Raw genomic sequence first — 26,442 nt, forward strand, 5'->3', positions numbered from 1 at the left:
AGATCATATAAAGATTAATTACAACGAAAGACAATTTTCTCAGCTGCCTATATAGGGTTTTACAATATACTGCGCCCAATACTGTGCCAGTACTATAGGTTATCTAATTCAATATTAAAAATTCTTATAAGGAACTCTTATACATAAGCTCGTAATAATCGACTGTGAGTGACAAAAGCGCGCGTGTACTATCCATTGAAAACGTTGCAAAAAAAATCGCAATTCTCCGAAATAATAAAATATTGACACCGAATAAAATTCAAACACAACGAAGTTACGAAATTTCTATATTCTTGATTAAGTATATATAGAAATATGCCAAAAACTTTTTGTATAAAAAATAATATTATATAATAATTATAATCTGTCCTGTATATATATACATATTTTCAACTGATTTTAGGCCTCAAATCATCAATAATGATACGCAAAAATAAAAACAATCGATATTCCAGGATCTCGGGTATTACCTCTTAATATACGCGCGTGAATAAATTTGCGAAATTCGTAACAGCCCGGCATATAATCGCAATTGACGTGGACAATAAACGGACCGCTTATCGGATGGAGTCGTCGCCCCACGGCATCCGTTCTCAACGCCGCGCTTTCAAAGCATGAATTATGCATTTCGCTGTGGGAACATCGATATTAGGTACTCTTGAACACAAGACGTTCGAACCACACTATTGCAGTAGGAAAATGATTTATTGTCCTCAATCTCTCTAGCGTAAACTTGCAAACTTTTGTCTGCGTAACTGAGGTGATCGATATCGAAAAATATATATGTATCAGGAGAATGGCTAATAAGTCTTTATATATAAATAATGCCTTTCTTATATTCGCTCTATTTTGATAAATGAGTATTTTGATAAATACTCATATAATACAGAAAAATATCGATGTCACAGATTGAGAGAAACAGTAGAAAAAGTTTCGATATCGTGTTTTAAAAATCTTATATATCCTTGCGTAAAAATAAAACTTTAATTCTTCGTTAATAAAATAACGAGAATATGATATACATATAAAGATCGAGCGAAAATAGTTAAGAATAGTTACGAGAAAAATAAAAAAAAAGATCAGCGAGATCACTGAGAAAATAAAACTCTACTAACATTGCGCTAAAAGTTTTTTTAAATATGCAATGTTAGTAATATAGTGTATCGTAAAAATTATAATTATAAGCCCGGCTTCCGTGACGAGTCAGACAAATTCGTTGTTACATATATATATATATATGTACGTGTTATGTGACTGTAGCAAATATTAATTTTATGTCTAAAGGCCCTTGCACAATGCCAGACAACAGGCAACAGAAAAGATTCATTAATTATAACCTAAAAAATTCGAATGCTACGATTGGTTGGCAACAGGCAATAGGTACAGAATTTAAATTATCTCCGACTTTTTTTGGGTAGCTTCACGATGCTTTCGACAATATTCGCGGTATATTGTATTTAGGGTACAACAAACAATTATACGTGGGATACGTGTCAGCGAGTTTTAAGAACTTTAGAAACGAAATTAAAGCAACAGAGTTAAAGCACGTGAAGTTGATTTTATCAGACCATTAATATAATGTACATTCTAACTATAACTAACAATAACAAGAGATTTTTCTGTGTAATCTTTCTTGTTCATCATAATACAAAATTTGGGTAAATATAACGATAGCCCGAGCATCGTTTAGAAATTGAAATGCACGTGAAAAAAGCAAATGCTCAATGCCAAATTGAATACTGCAAATCGGTATATAATTGAAATAGAGCATCACACGTAATTTAATTTCGAGTACAACATTGCAAAAAAAGAAATTAAAATTTTGGAAAAAAAAAAAAAACAAAGCGCGATTGAGCATAGTGTAACTCAAGTAGAGCAAATATAATATTTCGACCCTTTTTATATTTCTCTTATTGTTTCTGCTATATGTAGATATTATATCTATATGTTATTATAAAATTTATATCTAATTCTCGATGTAATTAAAAAATCGCAATATAAAATACCACAATATTATTCGCAATTTAACAGCACTTTTGCACATTACTATTTAATATTAAAATGTAATAAGTTGCGTTTTTAACATTTAGAGGCGCGATTTATTTAAATTGCTACAATGTACTAGCATTATGGAATGTAGCATACCTATAACTGAGAGCGTTGAGCAAGAAGTTTCATGGGCTTTGCAACACAAAGGAAAGGCAAACAATTTAAAGATTTCGTAAGATTTCTAGTAAAACAAATCCCAATGGTGCGACCGACGCGACGCGGACGAAATTGTTTTCCAAGTTTAGTCACAGCTCGCGTAGTCGCGTTTTACGGTCCGACGGGAGTTCGAAGCTCTTACCAGCGTCCAGCAGCATTTGGCCGATTGTCGCAGCCTCTTTTCTGCTTCTGCAAGATTTCGTAGTGACATTTTGTCCTCGCCGCCGCCGCTTTGGCAGACATAAAATACGCTTTGTGGATATATAAGCTACTTTGAGATTTCCTACGCTATCCTACGGTAAAATATAGGTATCCCTAATAATCTTTATAATCAATTTCTGTTTGATAAATTTACGCGCTTACTTTTTACAAAGATTTCTCAGAACTGCCAAACATATAATATTTGATATTTAGAATATTTATATCTATATAAATTTATAAAAAACATTAATTATTTCTCCATGTGAAGTTGAATAGACAGCAAAATTCGACAGTTTATATTTATATCAATATCTAAAATATCTTTTTTATAACTGTCTCACGTATATCTCTCTTAAAAGTAGAAAATAAATAATTTGTTAATGTTCTATCACAAAATATATGTCATTTAGACTTTTTGCGTATCATTCCTAATAATGGATCGTTCAATATCATCCAATTAATAACTCGCGATGGCAAGTATAGGCAGAGTAAGCGTCAATGCTATCTCACACAATAGATATTGCTAAATTGAAGGGAGTTTTATTCCTGAAATAATAGAAGAATTCATCGAAGCGTAATAGAGCACGTGCGCTGATCTCTAGTAGCCTAGTAGCGGTGCTTCTCGAAACAGACAAAAATTAAATCTGGTATGATTTAAAACCAAGTCAGACAATTAGAAACTTTTTTCTTTTAAAGATAATTTTTATGTCAATATTAGTCACGGAAAGTGAAATGTAAATCGAGATGCGAGCGTGTCGAATGTGATCTCATTCCAATAGTATCGAAATTATTCTGTGCGCTGTTAACCTACGTGTCCTACGTTGACGAGCAACAGCGCAATCAATAATAATTTGCAAGGACTCGTTAGAGAGAATTGGTGGAAAACAAAAAAGCAATTTACATGACTCTTAATTTTGGATGTTAAATGATTTTTTCACTCATAAATAATTATTGATTCAAATTTTAAAAAATATTCAACTTTTTAAAATATTGTTTAAATAAAACTGTCATGTCTCTGTATGCGTCATGATGGCAAGAAAAGTAATCAAAGCTACCTTTAAAAAAAAATTGACAAATAAACTCGTTGAAACAGGTGTGTGTGTGTGTGTGTGTGTGTGTGTGTGTGTGTGTGTGTGTGTGTGTGTGTGTGTGTCTCAGTTTGTACTGACGCATCTTTTGGCTTTAATGACAAAAACTATTTGTTTACTCTATCAAGCACTATAGAACTGTTAGAAAATAAAGCCAAAATTCTCAATAATTAATCATTTTCCACGAAATGATACGCCAGTTTCACACCCACAACTGAAATAGACTACTGTATTTCGATAAACGTTTATTTCTTTCATAAAATGTTACTTCGGGACAATTTAATAAAGCTAGTAAAAAGTTGAAGACAAATTAATAGTTTTGCCTATTCATATAAATTTATTGGCATTGGACGCATGTAAGTACGAAATTCGATTCGTAACATATACCGGGAGAAGATATAGCCATACTCCAAGTATAATATGAAGACCAGCATCACTGGGTTTCTTTGAGCGTTATTCGTCCACAATCGTGTTTCTCTTAATATACAAAAAAAAACCGCAAATGAAAAGTTAATTGATAGAATACATATATCAGAAGTAACGGATGCACGCAAAATGATACGATAAGCTAGCTTAATTAATGGAGCGCGAACAATCGAATTTCTTCCTCTCGAAGTTCAGCGATATCCATGGCATCTATCTTGCTTTCTCATTCACTTTTCCTACCAAACATCGATTAGTACCTAACTATCTTTCTGATGATTTTTTTATTACGATCCGATGTATAAGTATATGTATATTCTTTCAAATTGAACGTGAATTAAATCAAACGAGTAAAAAAAAATTGCAAATGGTATATAATATTTACGAAAAAATGATAGATCTCTTGAAATTACAAACATTTTTTGAGCGTCATAATAATGAACGCAACTACGTATTCATTCTGTTCGATAGACATAAATGATGCAAGTGTAATATGAGAGGAACACGTAACTCACCTACTAAAACGCGACGTTTATGTGCAATCGATTGAATAAGTGGATGTTAACGGATACATGTAAATATTGAAAGACTGTTACAATGATATTTAGACTGTGAGCACGTAATGTCATTCTCTGTGACTCGGTTATAAAATAATAAGTGTCTATATCTATACCTACTCTTTATCCATCACGTTTATAACACTTATTTGTACATATATTGTAGATAAATATTGTAGATGCATAGAAATAGAGAAAATGATAATAGAGAGATAAAGAGAAATAGAGACGGATAGAGAGAAAGAATATTAAATAATAATTACAAATTTTGGATTATGAAATTAATTTTGAAGTTCTTACTGAGCACAACACACATTCTTGCCGACGTATTATAACTTAATGCTATTATAATAGCTAATACATATGTTACTTATTAATATGTTACCGCCGCAATGTTTTTGCAATGGCTAATATTAACAAAAATTGATGGACAATGTAGTGATTTGTGTATGATGACAAAGATCGCGAGAATGGAAAATAGAACATCAACCTTCTCTTCCGCCGAATGTCATGGGATTAATTAAACCCGCAACGTGGAGACGCTGCGGCAATTCTATTATATCCCTCGACTCATATTAGAGAAAACGAAGAGACGCTCAAAGAAATTTAATTACACAAATAATTTTGTCACAAATAACGATTGCATTAATTTCCTCGCAATAAGCCGACAAAAAAGCCGAGTTAAGTCGAGTGTAAAAGGAACCACGCAAAGAGCGACGTCGATAAAAAAAACTTTAATCTCTAATTAAATCGTTGACGTTTCTAACTCCAAACTTTCTAATCGAAGACTTCGCGGAGATTAAGAGATTTTCCAACGAACGTCCGCATTCAAGATGTTCTGTAAAATTGCAAAAAATAAAATAGGTATTTTTTATATACTCACGCATACGCGAGGTGTATTCGATACACATGATGGTAACAACGTTGTTAAAATTGCGCGTCAAAAATGATCCAACGAGCAGAAACGTGTGGAAAAAAGAAAAAAAGGGAATAAGTGGATCACAAAAAATGAAAGGGCTCTTTAAAACGAGGTGTACGTCTTTCATCAACCGCGAGCGACCCGTTTTTTGCGAACGACCTCTTTTGAATTCGCTTTAATGATATATAGTTTTCGAGTTATGTCGTGTTGTGATAGCGGTATAGTCATACGCGGCCCATCGTAGTGCACGTTCTCTCTCTCTCTCTCTCTCTCTCTCTCTCTCTCTCTCTCTCTCTCTCTCTCTCTCTCTCTCTCGCACATATCCCGAGAGAAAAATAAAGTTTACCAGGAAGAGGCGCAAACACGTTTCGCTCTTGTTCTCTGTCACATTAATGCATGCAAGATAAGCGTGAAACGCTCCGCACATGGGCGGCGCAACGCGACGCGGCCACGCGGCGACGGATTTGCATAATTCTTAATAACTGCTCTCGCACATTCGCGTCCAGTTTTTTGGTTGGGCATCCGATTACGCTCTCAGACATTATACCCTCGATATGCGAGACGTGATATGCGATAGATGCCGCGATCGGAATAGGTATATATGTATACTTGTATACTGCGGCTGGCGACGTTGTTAATTATTAATAGTAAGATTATGTAATTACAATCACGTCGCGTATTCCGGCTACCAAATGAATCGCGGAGATACGTCGGATTAATTCTAAATTACATTGTTACCATGCATTGATTTACGCCCGGCGTCGAGCGCATTCTCTAACAATGTCGAAATGGATAATAATCATGCGGAAATAATCATATTAATATTACATCATACGTGACGTAGTGAAAGAAAGACCGCGAGACTTTATGCTATATTTATGAATAATGTATATCGCTGCGTACAACTTTAGTTTTAAATTTAAATCATCGTCCATATCTGCATGTGCGCCGAACAGATTCTCGTGTCGTGTGTATAATTTTTCGTACATATATGCAAAGTGTATGCAAAGAATAATTCTGTCCCTATATGTCTATATGTATAAATATATATATATATATATTTTTTAAATAAAATGTATAAAAGTAAGACAAAAGATTGAACTTGGCATTATCGTTAAATTTTGTAAGATAGAATATTCATGCGTAGATATAGCGCATAGATATCTTACATTTATAAAATTCGAAAGAGAGTTTGTATGTATATATATTTAAAATATTACAATATACTTTTCTCTGTATAGATTAAGTTCTTAAATTTTAAAATGTTATTAAAATGTTTAAATTAAAGCGTCGTGCTAACTTCACTTTCGCAAGTAAAATTTATCAAAATATTGAGATTTTGTGAAGAATATTTCAGAACTGAAACTTTCCGATACTTGGATATTTTATAGCACATAGGAAATCTATAATTGAACCTGGAATACCGATAGTTTTTCTCGCAGCAGTCGCAAAAGTATAAAACTTCCGCGAGAGCACTCGCATATAAAGACTGACGTTACATTTAGGTAGATTTTAATTGTTTTAACCTTTTAAGTCCGAGTTTTTATTCGTTAAAAGAAATAAATATTATTGTAAGAATAAGAAAACGTAAAACTTATTGTGTTTAGTAGATTGTCTCACTATTGATCAGAAAAAAAACAACATTTTTTAATATGATTCATATATTTTGTGTTTACTTTGTACTAATTTCATTATTTTGATATACATATAAAAAAGGTTAGTTTAATATGATTGAAGATACTTTAATTAAAATTTATTGAAAATTGTTAAATACACACGTTTTGGTGAAATATACTCTGTTCAATAATACCATGTCCATAATCCTTTAATAATAACATAATAATAAAATAATGCTTCAAGCATAAACTATAAAAAAGTTAAATTATAATCTGCATTCTTTAAATCTATGTATATTCCTCAAGCTATCTAGCTGATACATGTATATTAACAGGATATGTGACGTTCATCAAAAGATATCGCATTACCGGTCATATACATTGCGCATGTGGAATATATTGTTGATCAGGCAATAAAATTAATTAACGCTAAACGTTCTGCATTAATTAATGCTTTGTCTGATATTTATGTTTTCAGAAACTTAGATATTTCTCTAATATCTTTCATTTTCGTACAAAATCTAATTGGGTTAATTAAATCGGCGTACTTATTGTTAGAATATAAAACTTCTTATACACACAAACGAGTTGTTTATGTGTCTATATTATTTAATTAGCCCATTATAAAAAAGCAAAGATTATTTTGAGATAAGTGAGTAATATTTGCATCGCATCAACGTAATGTTATTCTTTTAAGTAAAAAATTGTCAGTAATCTTTGAGACTTTTATCCCTAATCAAACGCAAGCCATTGGATAGCTGAATCATTTTTACACATAAAAAATTAAAGTTATAATTAAACTAATTAAAACAATAAAATGTTTATCATTTATCGATTGCATCAGAGAAGCGAGACAGAGAGAGAGAGAGAGAGAGAGAGAAAGAGAGAGAGAGAGAGAGAAAGAGAGAGAGAGGGAGAGAGAGAGTGTGTGTGTGCGTGTGTGTGTGTGTATGTGTGTAAAACTCATTTTAAATTTGTTAATCACTTTGTATTTTACTGCTAAAACTTATCTTACCATTAATAACATTAAATTGTATAAAATATACCATCATTGTATAAAATAAAATTAATCATGTTTAAAAATATATTAGATTGGAATTATTAGACTTATGTGTATATATATAATTTATATGATTATTTAACTCGTTAAGATTCATATATTTATAAATACTAAAACCTAGTTCAAGCGCGCATAATCTAAACATACGTAGACGCAAGACATTAATGTGCGAGTATACGGTGTCTCAAACTTGCAAACGACAATATAACTATGTTACGTCTCACGGCAATCTCTAAAATGCTAATTATCCTTCGGGATATCAAAATGATGTATCACGAATCTCAAAACTACATAAATGCCGTTGTTTTATTACGGAAATTAAATCTTTGTAAGAATAAAATAAATTTAAGCGGCGATCTTTCTATTTTTTTAGCAAAAACAGAACAGATTTATTGTAATTCGATATAATTGGATATTAATCAAAATGTTGATTAAAAACCAAGAATATAACTTTCACAAAATTTAATTCTTTATTATTCTATATTATTCGCAATAGTGTCGAATTTGCTCTGTAAATATATACTGCATTATGCCTACCGAGTGTTTCAGAATTGCCGTTTTCACGTTCATTGAGCAAATTTGTTGCCGAAATCACAATGAATAGATTTCGAGTATAACGTTCGGACACCGAAGAAAAAAATCAGTGTCATCGACGTCAGTGTTTATTGTCACTAAACGTATAGCACGATAATTCAATCTTATGATATTTTATACAAGCGTTGAAAAAAGAGAGATCGAAGTAGATATACATATATGTTTTTACGTTAGTCTACGTTGTCTTTTATTTTATTTTTAGCTATGAAGAAAACAGATAAAGAATCTGATACTACTCTTTCCACTAACAAATTTACTAAAGAGTATTAGGTATCTTTATACATATAAGGCTAGTTTGTTTTGCCATTTTTTCGTATATTAAGTAGGTATATTAAGTGCTTAATAACAAGCATTACATGAAGAAAAGCTTCTCTTGTATCAAATTATTATGAGTTATTATTTATTATATTTTGATACCTATATCTAGACGTGTTATCGATCTTATGATTTATCATGGATTCGAGATATTATCGCGTTACTACTCACCGATCACGTAATTGTATCCGTCCAAGGTTAAAACGCACTTGCGTGTATTTGGTAAGGAAGGAATGCATGGTACTTGTCTCTGTGAACGTCGCTTGCTGGGACTGCACGAAGGATTAGATGCACCTGGATCTGAATGGCATTTTTGTACAGTATCTTTGTCTGGTCTAGACATTGTCGTTCTTGATTTATTTTGATTACTTTTACTCATTGTCAGTCTTATTTCCTCGACATCTTCTCATTCGAGTATAAAAGCGCACGAGACTCAATCTTCCTGTGCAGGAGTAGGTCTCTTTGCAACTACGGCACTTTACTAACCCTACAGCCTACAGTTATACACTCTGCATCCCTTATCGCCTTATCGCTGTCATCAGTCACTACATTTTCTAAGCTGTAAGTCTAACAATAAGTTATCTCTATACGATTCCACTACCGGAACAAACGCGACGCGCCCGATTTTACATCTTATTTACGATCGTGCAGGTATAACTTACGCAAAGCCTTAGCAGTTTAGTTTATACATATATATATGAACCGTGTTCGAGAGATTTACCTGTTATACCGTTTTATATCGCGCGCACGTGCAGCGCGTCGAGCGTTGCGGTTTGACACGAGATTCTAAACTCTTGGTGCGATAAATCATCGGAAAGTAAAGGTGTTTATGGCGTCGAGTTCTCTCGTTCACTTTTTTATTTCCGCACATTTGATGTGTTACGGAAATAATGTTAGTTACGCTTCCTGATATAAGAATCAGATTGACCGCGGCGCGCTCAAAATGTGAATAACCGTTCGTTTTTCCAAAGGCAAATGATGGTACAGTACGTTAATTTTCAACATGCGCGAAGCAAAAGATGAAAGCTTCTAATATATTTTTATAAAAGCTTTTTATAAGATTTTTATTTTTATCTGCAGTCTTTACGATTCACGGATTACCATCTCGCATCTGACATGTTTAAGGGCGGGTTTACACGTACCTATATCTATATATCTCTTAAACCCTTTTTAACTTTTTTTTATTTACTCTAATTCTTCTTGTGCACAACGTAACTTGTTTTCTCTTCACTCTGTCAGCAATAAAACTCCTCGTATTTAAATATCGACGTGAGTTTCAGTTCCAATCCGATCGACGAACTGAACTCGATCACGATCGCACGAAGCAGGAACGAGCACTTATCACAATCTCGTACGATTTTCGATTCTCGATCGGAGAACGTATTCTCTTCAATTACGATGTTTCTCTGTCGCAACATTATGCGACAGCGCACATACGCGATACGTGCCGAGCGGAAATTCTGTGTATATATGGAACAATATCAGTACCGTCTTCTTGTTGATGACGCAGCACAGTCAACACGTCTCCGTGTCTCCACGTGCTCTTGCGTAGCTCGTCGAGAATCAAGTTTTTGAAAGCTTTTGTTTGTACGTTGTAGAAAATTCGCAAAAACAGGATAGTTTTGAACTTATCCTCGTTCGTAGATCGTAGCCTCGTCGTACCCTCTTACGTTGGACTGCTCGCAACTGCTTACGAGAGTTGCGAGCGGCCGCGGGCGTATAATACTCGTGAGTATAGTCGTATACTCGTGACGCGCACACTGCACGCACGCGGGCCACGCGGCACGAGTCCGGCCGCGAGTTCTCGCCCTGACAGATGGTATGGAGGGAGAACGAAAATCAGGCGATCGATTCACGTTACCATAACGTTAACGTCGCAGGTTGGTTACCCGTACCGGTGCACTGGCGCGGCTTGGCGCGACGACGACGACGGCGGCGGCGGCGGCGGTGGTGGCAGCGGTGGCAGCGGCGCGCCCATGCCGTCTCGCTTCCGACTCCGACATGCCATGCTGTGCGGCACGCACGCGTTTTCACGGGATACGATTCGAAAATGCACGACAGCTACCATCGTGCATATATATAGGCTCTACCTATATCTTTTCTCTCCTTCCTTTCTTCCTTCTTTTGTGATCGCGTTCACGCGACGAAATCCAAGCGAAACTTGCTCGTAACTCGTAACTATATACGTTCGGAGCAGACGTGCGTTCGCGCTATGACTTCCAAAGTTCCCGCTCGCAACTTGGTTCGTTGAACTCGACGTGCACTGGAGCTGAGATTATATTCTTCTCCTATCGTAAGTCGTGTATATAATATAGGGATTCGAAAATGGGCGAAAACGCAATCAAGCGTCATGCATCCCACGTTCGCCGAACAAGCGTGGACGCGAGCCGATCTTCTTTCAAAAATTACGATACATAGTTCCGATTCATTCAACGGCAAAAGAACAACGTTGTCAAGACATAATATTCGCGGTCTACAAGTCAGGCTTCTTTATAACCGGTGTTTCTTTCGGCTGATGTGAGATAAATCGCAGCAGTCGCTCGGGGCAAGCGTCCGAAAGCTCTGCATACGGCATACGGCTGCATACGGCTTGCGTATGCAGAGCTTAAAACGGAAAGACGGTGACGGACGCCGCATGAGCCGCGCGACCAGTGGAAGAACCGAGCGTCTGGTCAGACGCCAACGCGCGGCGGCGCCCGGCAAGATTCGGTAAACGATGAACGATGAACGGTGAACGGTGAAATGAGATTATACGACACGCGGGTGGCTAGGAAAATGGATACGAACGTCCGATGTCAGTCACGGTGCCGCTACAACTGAACCACTCGAAAATCTCCACCTCTCGCCATAGCCCTCCCTTCTCTTTGCCGCGTCCCGCTCCCAACACCCCCCGACAGCCCCGTTGACCCTCTCTATCCAACCACCATCCGTTTTCATCTCTCGTTCTCGCTCCCCGCGTTTCTCGCCATCGTGGCTTCTCTCCCTCTCTGGTATCTTCCCCGTCCGTCTCTTTTTCTCAACCAAAGCTTGCCAATGCTTTTTGCTCTTTCTCCTTCACTCGTACCGTAGGTACTTGAAACTTGAGACTTTCTTTGCCCTCAGGTGTACATGCGTGCGTGCGTGCGTGCGCGTCTGAGTCTGACACTGATTGTGAGTCGTGAGTTGACTGAGTCTCTCCCGACACTTTCTCCGGCGCTTACTTCGCCATCGGCGGCATCGGCCCCGTGAAACGACACTCGAAAACGATGCGTAATGAACTGATTTTATGCCGCTACATTTCTCTTTCAATTTTTGTTATCTTGGTTTATTTAGTTGCTAGCATCATAGCGGGTTCACCAAAAGGTTAATCAAAGACAAGAATGGTATAATTAGATGTCTACAGCATTCAGATGTTGTGCAGTACAAGTAGATGATGTATGTCTTCAATCTTTTTCCAAAATTTAATAACAATTTAACAACAATATTGTTGAATCTTTCATTTTATTGTTTGTCTCTTTTATAAAATGTATGGAACGTTAAAAATTTCGCAAAAAAGTATAATGTTAAGTAACGAACAAGTATATAGTATAAATAATATATAGACATTTATTATTTTTATTTTTCAAAATCGTTGATCTATTCTACGTAATATGGAGGAGTAAAAGCCATAGTGGTGTAAGTCAAATTTTTAAAAATATTGACTCGTGTGCATAGATGCATTTCGTATAGATTTAGTATCTATATGCACGCGAGTCAATATCTTAAAAAATTTGACTTACACCACTATGGCTTTTACTTCTCTATATACCTAATAACATGAAGAAAAAACAAAATGTAACGTAAATGAGAAATCGCACACGACGTCATATTCAAAGAACTTGCGACATACGCGTGTTATACATATGTATGTAAACGATCAAACGTTCGCGTCAACGCTTTAACTTTCAATTCTTTTCTAGAGTTGTGAAAAAATTCGAGGAACCCTTTGGGATAGAGTATTCTGATATTCGTGGGGTCGTTTTAGCTGAAGAACGTGCTTGTCCATCAGAAACTCATATATTTTAATACGTCTTGAGAAAATTCTCGCAAATTTTCTCCTTATTTTAAATTCAATATTGTTCCTCAAACACAAGAATTTTATCGCAAAAATAAATTAAAATTATTTAATATAATATGTATCAGAGAGAGAGAGACATATATTATCATTATTTACCTAATATATTTTGTACTTTTTTCAATAACACCGCACAAGTTATAAACGCATCGGTTATATGTATCTCTTTCATATTAAAGCATCAAAGATCCAGCCTTTATATGAGGTCTATAGATCCATTTCGTACAAATAAAAATATCTTGGAATAAACCGAGGAAAAACCAAATAAATAAAACTTTTATTTATTTTTTCAGCGTTAATCACAACAGATCCACCATACTGGTGATCAGATACTTAACAACCGCGATCGATATCACGGTACAAGATCTTCAAAGACTAAAAATGCAGCAGCTTTCGCACTATTAAACCTTCGAAGCTTGCTCGACGCTCGACGTCAACGTGACCTGTCTTTCTATTGACTATTGCGTCCGTTCTTCTTTTGTAACGTAGCGTTCACTCGTATAACCGCGCCCGCGCCCCATCGCTTTCAACGATAGCTCTTTATCTTCCTCCCGCGCTGACCGAAATATCCAGGGAGTTTCACACGCGTACCTCTTCTGCGTGATATACTATCACATCTAAGAACCACTCCTACTGTGACCCAACTAACCGCTTAATCAGCCACCTATCTAAATATCCTAAAAGGATGTGAAGGTGTGAAAGTAGAAGAACCACTAAAAATCTTTATCTACTGCAAAAAACGTTTCTTCTTCTAAGTAATGATTTGCGATAAGGTCACTTTTATTTTGCGACGTTAAATCCAAATGTGAAAACAATAGAAAACGAGGCGTTAGATAAATCAAGCAAAAAATTAAGCAACGTAAAACGTAAGCAGTAGCTGCCTAAAAATAATAGACGTGCATATGTTAATAGTAGAAACATTTCTCTCTACATACTCGTGTAGATAGGTTTGCTTAAAAGTATTACATCACATTGTACATACCTATGTACACGTACAATCATAAAACACTTCAACTTTACACTTTGTGCAAAGTTCTAAAAAAATATTTTACTGTAAAGAGTATCATACTATATCTCTATCTCTTTAAGCAGAGAGAGAGAGAGAGAGAGAGAGAGAGAGAGAGAGAAAGAGAGTCACAATAATAAAAATTTATAACATTTTTTAAGATAAGAAATTTTCCCTAAAATAAACGCCTCAACATGCAGATTTACATTTTTCTTCGCGAAATTTTACAATGTAAGAAACATCAATTTCACTCGTCTTTTCTTGATGTCGAAATTACAACCTTAGACGGGAATAACAGATTATAACGAAACGGTATAATATAAGTTGGCCAGACAACCTGTGCAGTAGCCAGCGTTTATTATAAATGCAAATGCATTCTGTTCGTGATATTTCTACTCTGATAAAAAGGGAGACGGCAATTTCAATTACGGCTGGTCGCGCGTGTCCGCGAAAAAAGCGTCAATTTAACAGGAAGATAATCTTGCTGCCGAGTGTCGAGCCGTTCTAACCTTCCTCAAACGAAACTCACTTCTGTCACCCTCATAAATGAGATTGCTACGAATCTTTTTCACCTTTTTATCCTTCTCTCCCTCTCTTTCTTCCTCTTCTTCTTCCTCTTCCTCTTCCTCCCTTTATCCCTCTCTTTTTTGTCTTTGTTTCTTATTACTTCGTGTGTGTTCTTTGCCCATGCGTTTCAGGTATTTATCTTTTTTCTTCCTCGCTTTTTTACGATGAGATTATTCGCGTGTTGTACAAACGTATGCATCAATTCGTTCAATCTTGTGAAGGTGCAGGTCGAGTGAACACAACAGAGTGCTTCATTAAATATGGGGCTGCGCCTGATAAATTAATGCACTCGCTTAGTTTGCTCAAAGATATAATAGTCAAACGTCGGACAACTTAAGCACAATGTAGACAAAATTTGCCGTCTATACTGTGTCTACCGATCTGATGAAAAAACGATGAAAAAATGAAAAGCAGTGGTTAGAAACGCGGTGTCTTCACCAGATATTCAACGATTGATTGATTTCCGACTCAAGATATATACCATATGTAAACGTGGAGCAGCGCACGAAATTTATTCTACGTTCCTTTCCACGGAATTCCCTTTGATGCTCTGTACTTGACACGTAGCAATGTACTTTCTGGTTTGCTTTTTGTTTCTTGCTTGCTCAGAAACTCACTCTCTCTCTCTCTCTCTCTCTCTCTCTCTCTCTCTCTCTCTCTCTCTCTCTTTCTCTCTCTCTCTCGCTTGTCTAGCTTCTTGGCTTATTAAATAGAATAAAAATTATACGCAAAGAGAATCAATTTATCTATAACGTATTTTGTATTCAAAACAAATAAGTTTAAATAGATGTACGTTTTCTAAAAATTTTGACAAAATAAAAAAACATACGTCTTTAAATAAGCAACTCTGTACTTTATTTTATCTTACATTATTGCCCCTGCAATGTATGCAAGTTGAAAAAAATGTACGTCTTAAAAATAATAAAGCCCCTTATACAACGCGACATCGCTTAAGAATATCGGCGGCCAATAGACGCCACGAACAATCGTAAAGTTGTGCAAGGACGATTAAATCAATTCAAAGAGAGGAAAGAGGAGGGAAGATTTAAATTCCACGGCGCGCGGCGATATAAAAGCGTCCAATGTTGCAATTTGCAAGAGATGCATAACTCATTCGACGTCGCTATAACCCGGATATTTTCGCAATAAAAATGCCGTGGCTCGTGATAATGCTAGGTTTACCTCTATTTATCACGCGGCGCACTTAATGGCGACCGCTATGGGCGCTACGTACCCATCAATTAATATACCTGTGTGCTCATCAAACGGACGGAAGAGAAACGCGATGGTGGGCCACCGGGTTAAACCGATGTCGGGGAGTCAGCCAATTATACGTTTATACGTGGGGCTGTATATTCCTATCCGCATCAGCGCGTGTACGTACGTGCATGTACCGTCCTTTGCCGACTTAATGTCGCACCAATTATCGACTGCTATTATCAACTCGATAATATGTATATAGACGCTATATAGACCGGATTCGCCAATAATATCGACGACGATCTGGTTAACAAAATGGTAAAAATGACGTACGCGTGTCTCGCGCGAATATCGTCTATCAGTACATCAATAGCGCGTGTCGCATTTATTTGCTGCTGCGAAGGAGCGAGACCATAAGTCGCACTCCGGACATCGAGCTCGAACGACGTTCTCTGACATCGCGAAAACGCCTTGACCTTTACCACCAGCGACTATAAGCGTACGCACAACTTATCCTCGTGGTCGAGGCATCAATCATATAATCTTCATAAAAACGGTATTCGCTTTTGTGTTTGCTTTAGAATTTTAGAAGCTTGCTCCCGCAGTTGAATGAACGTGAATTGTGCTCTCGGCTATAATCGCATGCTGTCTAATATTAGTTATGTTGAAAATTTCAAAGTAACGCGGACAGCTAAAGTAGCTAGACTAATAACACATCATTAACGTTGCTCGCAGTAAAAAGTGTGAATAGATAATATACAAATGTTTTGCGAAAACGAGAAAAACTCGAGAGTATAAATTGATAATGTCGCAATTAAGTAAGCGGGCGCGCGCGCGCGCGAGAGACAGAGAGAGAGAGAGAGAGAGAGAGAGAGAGAGAGAGAGAAAGAGAGAGACAGAGCTCTGTGTTAAACTTCATTACTCAGTTCAATAATATCGCAATATGTGAATATATTACATAATTATATTCACCGAAACGTAACATTTAAACGTATAGCATTTGAAACGTAACATAAAAACATATATTAATTTCCTCAGTTACAATTAATAAGTATATCTTAATTAATGCCATGCAATATTATAGTAAGTTTTTGAGAGCACCAGCGCATACCGCGTTCTTCCTGTATGAGCATACGGCTATATGAAATTGGATTAATGAAACATTAGGGACAACGTCTCGAATAAATTGCTCCGCCCGCAATTATGCTATTCATTAATTTAATTAAATTTTGCACGCGCCGAGAACAGTAATAACGGCGTAAAAGTAATAATCCGATTAAAAGTAATATCAAAAATTGTCCAAAAATATCATAACTTTTTCATACGTTCCGTAGTTAATTAAATATTCGAATTAAAGTAGTAGACACGTCTCTTTCCCATGAGGACCATTGTCATGTAGAATTAAAATTAATCGCGCGATTCCAATGGTGACCGCACGTAATCCGGGCTTAAGTCGAACTACACCACAGACGCGTAAACTCTGGCCTAATTTCGCACAACCCAAATTCAATCAACGTTTAGCAAGCTCCATACCGCTAACTGTTTCAATTTAAGACTAGCGGGATATCGCAAGTGTCTCGACAAAATCCACTCGACAAAAGGGTTATCGAGCCAGATTTCCACGTCGTAAACAGAAAAAAAATGATGTTGTATATGAACAGCATCAGTGTAATTGAGATAAAACCTATCATTGATGCGCAACTTCAATGTTAATGAATAAGAAACATCAGATAATTTTTTTAATAATTTAAATATTTGGTCCAATAATATCCAATTAAATTAACTATTTATGTTTGTGGCAGCCCGTGACGTCGACGTTTACGTGAAGCAACTTAATTTTTTTTCCGTGTAACAAGTATATTCGTCGCAAAAGTATATAAATCTATTTCGACCAAAATATAATATATAAGATGTCCTAAAGCTATATATATGGCTCTAGTTCCGTGATGGAAGATAGAGCCGATCTTTATGTATTTTTGTAGAAAAAAATCGATTTCTAATCTTAATCTAAAAAAATTTGTTATTAATAAAGAAAATGTAGATCGATCTTTTTCGTGCGTTGCGCTTCGTACGTGTAACGTCGCAGCGTACGCGCACGTTTTGCACGCATTACTAAATTCTGAACAACTCCGATTTCCGATTGTCATAGGAAATATCTTGGCGCGCAATATACCATCGACGTATTTATTTTGTGCGAGGCAACAACACACACACACGGGGCGCATATATATTATATATATATATATATATATATATATATATATATATATATATATAAGTAGACGCGACGCGGCGCGGCACAATGTTGATGACGGTACATCTGGGGATGACAGATAGCCTCGCGGGATATTTCAGAGAGATTTTCCGGATGTTAGCTTATTAGATCGGTCGTGGCTCGTAGCCTGTACGTCGAGCCTGGAGCCTGGAGTCGATTGTCGGTGACTGCCGAGCTCCCATCGACGACCAAGCGACGTTATGGCTTTCGATTACGCTGACCCGCGCGAGACACCCCGTGTAGGTAGGGTGTACGAGAAATACGACGTTATAAACGGCGACGAGCCTGAAATTGTCACACAATTTTATCGTTCTATCGCGCCGCGCGTCGCGTCCCTATCGCCACGAAATACCTATATATCGGATAATACGTTAGCGGACCTCGGGTTTATTCTCGCTCGTCATGTCGTCATCACCGTTATCTCGCACCGAGCGCCGAGCGTTAGGACCGATGAGTAGCCGCCGTAGTCGGTCGATAGATAAACCAATGTACCATGTCCGTACCGTAATCGAGAGACTCGGTCTCCAAGATGTTACTCGAGAGACGACTCGTACAAATGATTCATTCGTCTGCAGATAACATTGGGATAGTGTAAACGGAATTTGAGTCGATACTTTATGTAGTTTATGTGTGAAGCGCGTGCTATTCACAGAAAATTAAAGAAACGTCCTTTGAAAACGATGAAAATAATTCTTTTTATATTCAAAATGGTCATTAACGGTCGCAAACGTGCAATAAATATTATAATTTTCAGTCACGAGAAAGCTCGGTGTCGCTTATACGTATCTACGATTAATCTGATATTATTATAGTGACATTAAATCGGTAAATCTAATATTGTGAGGGTTAAAATATATAATTAAAAGAAAAATAATGGTGAAAAACACAAACTCCAACTCGCACGTTCGTCAATGTATAGCTCCCTGCAGTATCCTAACGTGCGCGCATTACTCAGAGGTTCTAACATACACCACGTCTAAAACTAGACACCCGCGGCAAATGCAATCGATTCCAGTGTTCCAGGCCTTGCTGCAGCTCTACTTTACCGACCTCCACCGGAAATTACGGCAGGCTACGACATTTCCGGTTAATTCCATAGGCATTAACAAAAGGGATATTAATGTTTGACGGAATTAAAGCCACGCGTTTCCTTCAGTTATCTGCTTTTCATTACAATCATACCGCTTCTATGCCGCGCACCTCGATTCTTATCAGAATTCAGATAAGAAATCAGAATCGCTTTAGCAACCTTTTTATCAAACTCTTTATTTTTCAATAAAATCTAATCGCATTCAATTGAAAATGAATTAACTTGTAGATTAATAATAAAAATAAAATAATAATATAATAATACGAAATATCTCGCTGGAATGTAGCGAGCATATGCAAAAAGTCCTTGTTCCCGCAAACAAGTTTCGCGAAATACATCCATACGAGCGAAATATTATGACAATACGCTTTATCGAAGCACGACGACGATATAATTAAACTAAGTATATTAAATGCGCAAAGTATATGCGACCTTCATCTTTGAACACACAGCGGAAGATACGTCAACGTCTCCGAACAAATGCATCGTTCGCGACGACGCGACGCGACGCGCGTCAGTAAATTTGCGCGCACGAATAATTCATCGTATGCGATATTTACTATTGTGCCACTCGCGTTTGAAAGGTAGGCGTATTCGTAGTTGAGGACTTTCTCGCGCGGGTGGATATATTTCTTTCTTTTTATTACCAGTCGCGGACGCTTTAATGACTCGCGCATGCTTATCATCATCGCTGTTATGCGCATTGTTCCTTCATAAGAGAATATTTCACATACCAGCTCGAATATTCGTCTCGACTATATGAATATTTTATTGCGGCATTATTCTATATACTATATATACACAGGCTACAGATTGTTCGGCGAATAGAAATAGATGCGCAATGAGCAAACGAAGAGAGATCATCGTTATCAAAAATAATATTTTAAAATAATTTTTTAAAGATTAAAAATTGTTGACGTTTCGACATTTCAATCGAGAAAAGATCGCTTTGATTTTCAAATAACACAAAGCCTATACTCGCGCCACGCAGGCCTATTATAGAATACCTAGAAATCACCAAACCATCCAACGATATAGAATATAATCATGGACATATTGCATTTTTATAAATGCAATATGCATATTTTATATGTATATAATATATCCATCGGATTAATCAATAATCAAAAGTGTCACGTAACGTAAATAATGGATGAGGATAGTATCGCGCCGAAATACAAGGACTGTGATATCGTTGCAAACAGAACACCGTTCGGTATCGATCGAGAAGGATGGAATTGGAGAAAGCTCTGCTATCGGCATTTTAGCTGGCAAACAGCCAATCTTCATATTTTGGCAAAGAGTACCGACATGCCTGTTCGTCGTCACTTTCGTATCCGCCGCCATCCGAAGAACGTCTTCTCGATGAAGTATGCATTTTATTTAAAAAATGCTCAAGTAAACGATTCAGTAAACGACATTTCCAACGGCATGGCAACGCATGCTGCCAATTATCTGAACGTGATGGATATTTACTTCAAGAACAATCATTCATAAAGAACGATTCATTTAAAAATCAACGTAAGGTATGTGTTCTGTGTATTTGTATGTAAATATAAGGGTGTGTGCGTGCGTGCGTGCATGTATGTATGTGGCAATATAAACCGAAAGCAGCAGAGAAGATATATATATATTTGGATACCTACGTCAAAAATACGCCTTAGGATATCCGTCCAATTTATAATATACATTAACTCATGCCCGAAGCATTACTCAGATCTTTGTCGAAGCTTAATTAACACGTCGTTCCATCAAACTAAAATGATTACGCGCGAGACCTATCTGAAATGAATCTTGCAACCTTGCAACTATCATGAAGTACGATAATACACGCGTGTATATACTCGCATAACATACGGCCTCACTATTTCGAAATTATCGATATTATAAAAATGTGAGATTCATTAAGTTTCTATATACATTTACGTTGCAAATGGCACTGTTCAACTTGATGACCTTCTATGCGAGAGATAGTGAGGCCCGGGACTACGTAAGCTCTTTCTTTGAGTCTGTCATTCCGAGTCTTTTCTAAATTTATAAAATCCCCGCGGCAAATTTCGTAGGATGCTTAACAGTGAAAAGTATGCGAGAAAACTTTCGCGAAAAAGTAGGACAGTTCTACTTTTTCATATAAAAGAGAATTTTTTACTATTTCGGTAACTCGCATTTTAAGTAAGCAAAGTAAGAGTTTTGCTAAAAGATAATCAGTCGTACACGAATGAAATAAAGCAACTTTCTTCGTCTGTATTTGCTAGAAAAAAAAATACACAACGTATTCATTAAATAAAGATTATTTTTTAATAAATTTAAGAAATTATTAGAAAATGTTGCGATAGGTATGTATTAAAATAAATTAAAAAACAACGTACTCATCGCATATCTATAACGTATATTATTTATACGTTCTTGTGATTGTATTGGGCTTTTTAATAAGCTACATCTATATGTATATTATAGCTATGAAAGGAACAAATTATAAAAGATTTTTACGAGGTCAAATATAATGCGCCATTTTCATCAAAAATACGATTATAGACACAGAGTGCTTCATTAACTATAATACATCCTATCTTGGAGAGAGAAAGCAGAATGAAGGATTGACGATCGTTTATATGAGAGTTATTGGAAGATTTCGTTACATAATATCGCGCATTCGCACATCGCATATATTTCTATATATAAAATTTAGAATTCTCCGACGATATTTTTCGACACAACTTTCGACAAAATGATTATGTTTCTCTGCGAGTAAAACTCGCTGAAGCAGTGTGCTTCCATTTACGAATAAGTTCGCGTTCGCTGTGGCTTACGACGCGGTCGACGTACGATGCCGCGACGGGTACATAACTAGCGAATCCGATGCGAAGAATAGGAAAAAAAATCAATGCGTTTTCTCCGTTAAACGGACCGGTATTGTATCGACATATGGCTAATACGCGAACGGAAAAATGTCGATCCAATAATACCGAGAGCGCGGTATCGCGCAAATACGCCGCGCGCGCGCGAACGATGGCTTCCATTGGAATGACGTCGTCACTGGCACGTAATCCCATTCATCTTGTCACCGACTCTCTAAATTCCCGTCGATATCTGCCGCCCAACTATCGCATCGTAGATAGATAGATCGTTGGTGCATTTCCCTGCTCCAATCGTATTTTATTGCTAGAGCTAGACTATCCTCAAGCCACTAGAATAAATTACACGTTCATCGTCCGGTAACGTCGTGGTTATTTCTATATGCAGAAGGTTCGACGAAGATAATCTGAACACACACACACACGCACACACACACACACACACCGTTGGTTGATCGTCAAAAGATAGAGCGCGCAAACCTAATGCAGACTCTGTCGTTGATTAACTCTCTGGCTTAATTACGCGAACGGCCGATTTTTGCTAAGCAAATCGATACGATCGCGTCGGCCGCGACAAAAATGGTAAATACAGTTATAGCCTTGAAAATGACTCGACTCATTGTCAGGTGAATAAAACGCGAATAGTATCTATAGTATATTAATAAACAGTGAAACACAAGCACTAATGTACTACAATAAGTACTGCATCAGATGTACTATTTCGGAATAAAGAAAGAAATGACGTGAAATCGACGTATAACAAGTTATATATTTTCAAACTGGACTTACGTGGTAATATTTTTGTACACATACCGTACGTGTAGATAATTATACACTTGGATTATTTATTCTCAAAGATTAAATAATATACCTACGTATTATTTTGTATTTCTACGAAAGAGATATATATGCATTTCTTACGTGCCAACGTTTAACTATAATATATATGTTACCGCTAGAGAACTAAAAATAACAATACCACTTACACGTAGTTGTGTTCGTCCAGAGTATCGTATTATTTTCTGGATCACGCACCGAGATAAAAGATTTTTGTGCATTTTTCGATAATTTGGAAATTTTGAAACGTTCAAAGAAATGGTATACGAACACATTGAAGACACGTCAAGTTGTTGTTATTAAAATATTAGTGTTTAAAAGCCGTACAGCTGAAGAAATGTCTCCATACTCATACGCGATCGACTCGTGAGTTTATTTTTATATAAACTTGCGCGTTTAGAACTCTCCAAATCTCCATGTTTCCGCAGTCTTGTATGTACAAGTGTCTACAAATGGCTAACGAGGAAGAAATATCGTGGTTCCGCGAAAACAAGGTCGGCGAAAAATATTCGTTTACGAAGAAAAATGATGCTATTATCGTCTTTTAAAGCGACCGTACAAAATGATACCAACCGGAAAAGCACGAGACACCAGTATATTCGTCTAAATGATAAGAATAGCGCGCTACCCGTAACAGAAATTGGAAATCAATATTTAAACCCATTCTTGAGGTGTCGTGACCAAGCTGGATTTGCGTGCGGTACTGAATAGATAAGAAGAGTACCAGAATAGTGTTACGAAGCCGTGCATCCTTATCGAAAGGAAACGTGTCGTGGATTACTTATTATCGTTATTTTCTATCGTATATAATAAATAGCTAGCGGCTTAATCGTCTGCTTAAGCGTGTGATCAGATTTAACGCGATATGCAATCGCAGAAAACTCACAAAAGTCTGTATCCATAACTTTTTTCTCAATTATACCTATCAACGTCGTCGTTTTAATTTCTATAAATGTTGCGTTTTATTCCGCAGTTTCCAGTAGAAAATAACGTTAAAGAGAAAAGAGCATATGTATTAGGAAAATGGAATTATTGTTAATTACATGAGCCATATACGATATACGAGCATGTAACACAATCAACCGTACACACACACACACACACACACACACACACACACACACACACACAACGCTCAAAATAAAATTTAAAAATAATAAAATAAAATACATGCAGAGAGAGAGGGAGAGAGAGAGAAAAAAAGAGAGAGAGAGAGAGAGAGAGAGAGAAAAAAACATCGACCATATATATAAAGGTTTTAACGTCAAATGATTGCTTTTATTTCTACTTTTGTGAAACAATTAATGTAATCGTATCACGGAACAAAGTGATTTAAAGTTTTAGTAAAATATCGAGACAACGAATGATTACGTAGTTTGCGTTTCATACTGTTTTTAATATTTCACATATCGCGCTGATTTCTGGCATTTGCGTGCGAGATACTAAAGAAGTACGTTACGTGGGAACTTGCAAATACATCTCGTAGGAAAATATTTGTGTTCTGAGAAAAAATATCTATCCCACAAAAGAATATTTTCGACACGCGAATGTACCAAACAACGTCATGCATGCTGTCCTATCATATAAGCGACTATCTTATTTTACGGTAGAATAAATGTTGGCAAAGTTGAGACTCTCGGCACCAGTCTTTAAATTCTGTCTTTGCATTCGGGCCATGGCAAATTTATCTTCACGCTTGGCAACTTGTGAAAACTCTCCACGAAAAGACGTGACCCGTGATACACTCGTCGACGTCGACTTTGTTTCGGTTTATTCGTCCCGCTTTATTTTCCTTCACACACGACTTCGTAACTATTTCCAACAGTGGTTACTCAATAACTACCCAAATTTCCTCGCGCGCGCGAGCGCATGTGTGTGTGTGTGTGTGTAAGGGGGGGAGGTAAAATAGTACTTGAATTCTGAATATTATTCACGTACGCGCGTCCATGGCATGCTTTTTTCCGATTCTTCCTTCATGAAAAAAAGACTATGCATTCTATAAAGCGGATTTATATAGACAAAAATCCAACCCATCATATTAAAAATCAATTCGACCACCAGTAATGGTGCCCCAACCGAATGAAAGTTAATTTCGGTGTTTCCATCTTCTATTATTATTGTTCTATAATACAGGTTATTGCGATAAATATTACCACATGCCTCAGTGGTCGAATTGGTACGACACCCTTCACGGAATGAGGGAAGTTCCAGGTTCGACGCCTGGCTGAGGTAATATTTTTCGCGATAACGTTAATTATTTAAATGTGATGCTTATATATGTATAAGTATCAAAGATTACCTCACGTTATATACATAGACCAAATCCTTGGTTAAAAAGTGTGTCTTGACGAAAATCGAACCAACGCACGGTCGTATTGTCTTGACGACTATATATAATGACCAATATATATATATATATATATATATATATATATATATATATATATAAAGTCGATTAATATTTAATAAATTATTGTCAGTAGGCCGATTCATACGTCCTAGTTTTATTATTTCGTACTAGCAAACTACACGTGCATTGTGTGTGAATTAGATAAATATTTAGATTAATAAGATAATATAAAGATTAAAATGTATTAATTTTTAATAGTAAGGTATATTGTCTGAATACAAGCAAATATTCGCCTATCCGGCTCCATCCTGCTTTGTCTGCTACTTCACGTGTTACATCAATTTCATATTATTTTAACACAATACTTTAACTATTAAGTACTTAACTAATATTTCATTAACGTGGTGTTTGATACTGATTCTGGAATATTTTGATACGTATATATCTACTGTGAATACTCTACAATTACCACGTGATTTGAAGAATATATTTTCAATTGATATACGAAATCGATTTGTATCGGTTATTACCTATTGTATATGTCGCACCATCAAGCTGGAACGTGGCACTCTTGCATTTCTTGAAGAGTTTTTGGTGCGACGAAGTTGGATGTTTCGGTAAAGGAGGTGGTGGTGGTGGTGGTGGTGGTGGCGGCGGCGGCGGCAACAGAAGAGGCGGAGGTGAGCCCTCAGGACCGTGCTTCGCGACACTTCTTTCACTCTGGCTCATTTCTTAGGCGGAAAGGAAACGTAATCACAATCTCTTCGCCTCGCTCCCGATAGCAAAGCAGATAAGCACGTTGTCGTACGACTTTAATCGTTGGCGGCGTACATGATTCAGAATACTATGGCACTTACTAAGTGTTCTCAATCGTCGATCTCGACACGATGCGCGTGTAATCAAGTAATGTCATAAATTAGTTTCCTTCGTTTCCCACGAACGTATTATTCTCATTTCTCTTCCTTAATAGGCACTTAACGTGCAGGCACTTAAATTTTCAATTCTTAAAGAGTTGTCTCTTCTAATCTTCACGCCCATCCTGTTAATGTAATTTTATTCTGCAAAAGTTCTTCCCGAGTCCAATAGTTCCATACAAGAGCAAAGTATTAATTTGCTCCAAACTAAGATTTTATGATGCGACGCAAATTTAATATGGAAATTTGTATAATTAGAGAAATTAATCTCTCCTAT

The 26,442-nt window shown here is 36.6% G+C and overlaps 1 protein-coding gene across 11 annotated transcripts in view; it reads right to left on the minus strand.

Moving 5' to 3' along the window:
• The window catches only part of LOC143894065 (dual specificity calcium/calmodulin-dependent 3',5'-cyclic nucleotide phosphodiesterase 1), a 100,042-nt gene that overhangs the window by 48,204 nt on the left and 25,396 nt on the right, over positions 1 to 26,442 (minus strand). The window contains exons 1-2 of one of the 11 annotated variants that reach the window (XM_077400106.1): positions 26,109 to 26,405; positions 25,782 to 25,982 (exon numbers count right to left, since the gene is read on the minus strand). The exons of 7 other annotated variants lie outside the window; for them this stretch is intronic. In XM_077400106.1, the coding sequence (XP_077256232.1) occupies positions 25,782 to 25,980 (199 nt within the window). In that variant the 5' untranslated portion in view covers positions 25,981 to 25,982; positions 26,109 to 26,405. Of the gene's footprint in view, positions 1 to 9,149; positions 9,454 to 25,781; positions 26,406 to 26,442 lie in introns of those variants that run through there. 3 more of the 11 variants (XM_077400105.1, XM_077400104.1, XM_077400107.1) reach the window with 3 other exon arrangements.

The sequence above is a fragment of the Temnothorax americanus genome, unplaced genomic scaffold, assembly GCF_048541705.1.
Source record: "Temnothorax americanus isolate GAGA-0224 unplaced genomic scaffold, ASM4854170v1 Scaffold13, whole genome shotgun sequence".
Lineage (NCBI taxonomy): Eukaryota > Metazoa > Arthropoda > Insecta > Hymenoptera > Formicidae > Temnothorax > Temnothorax americanus.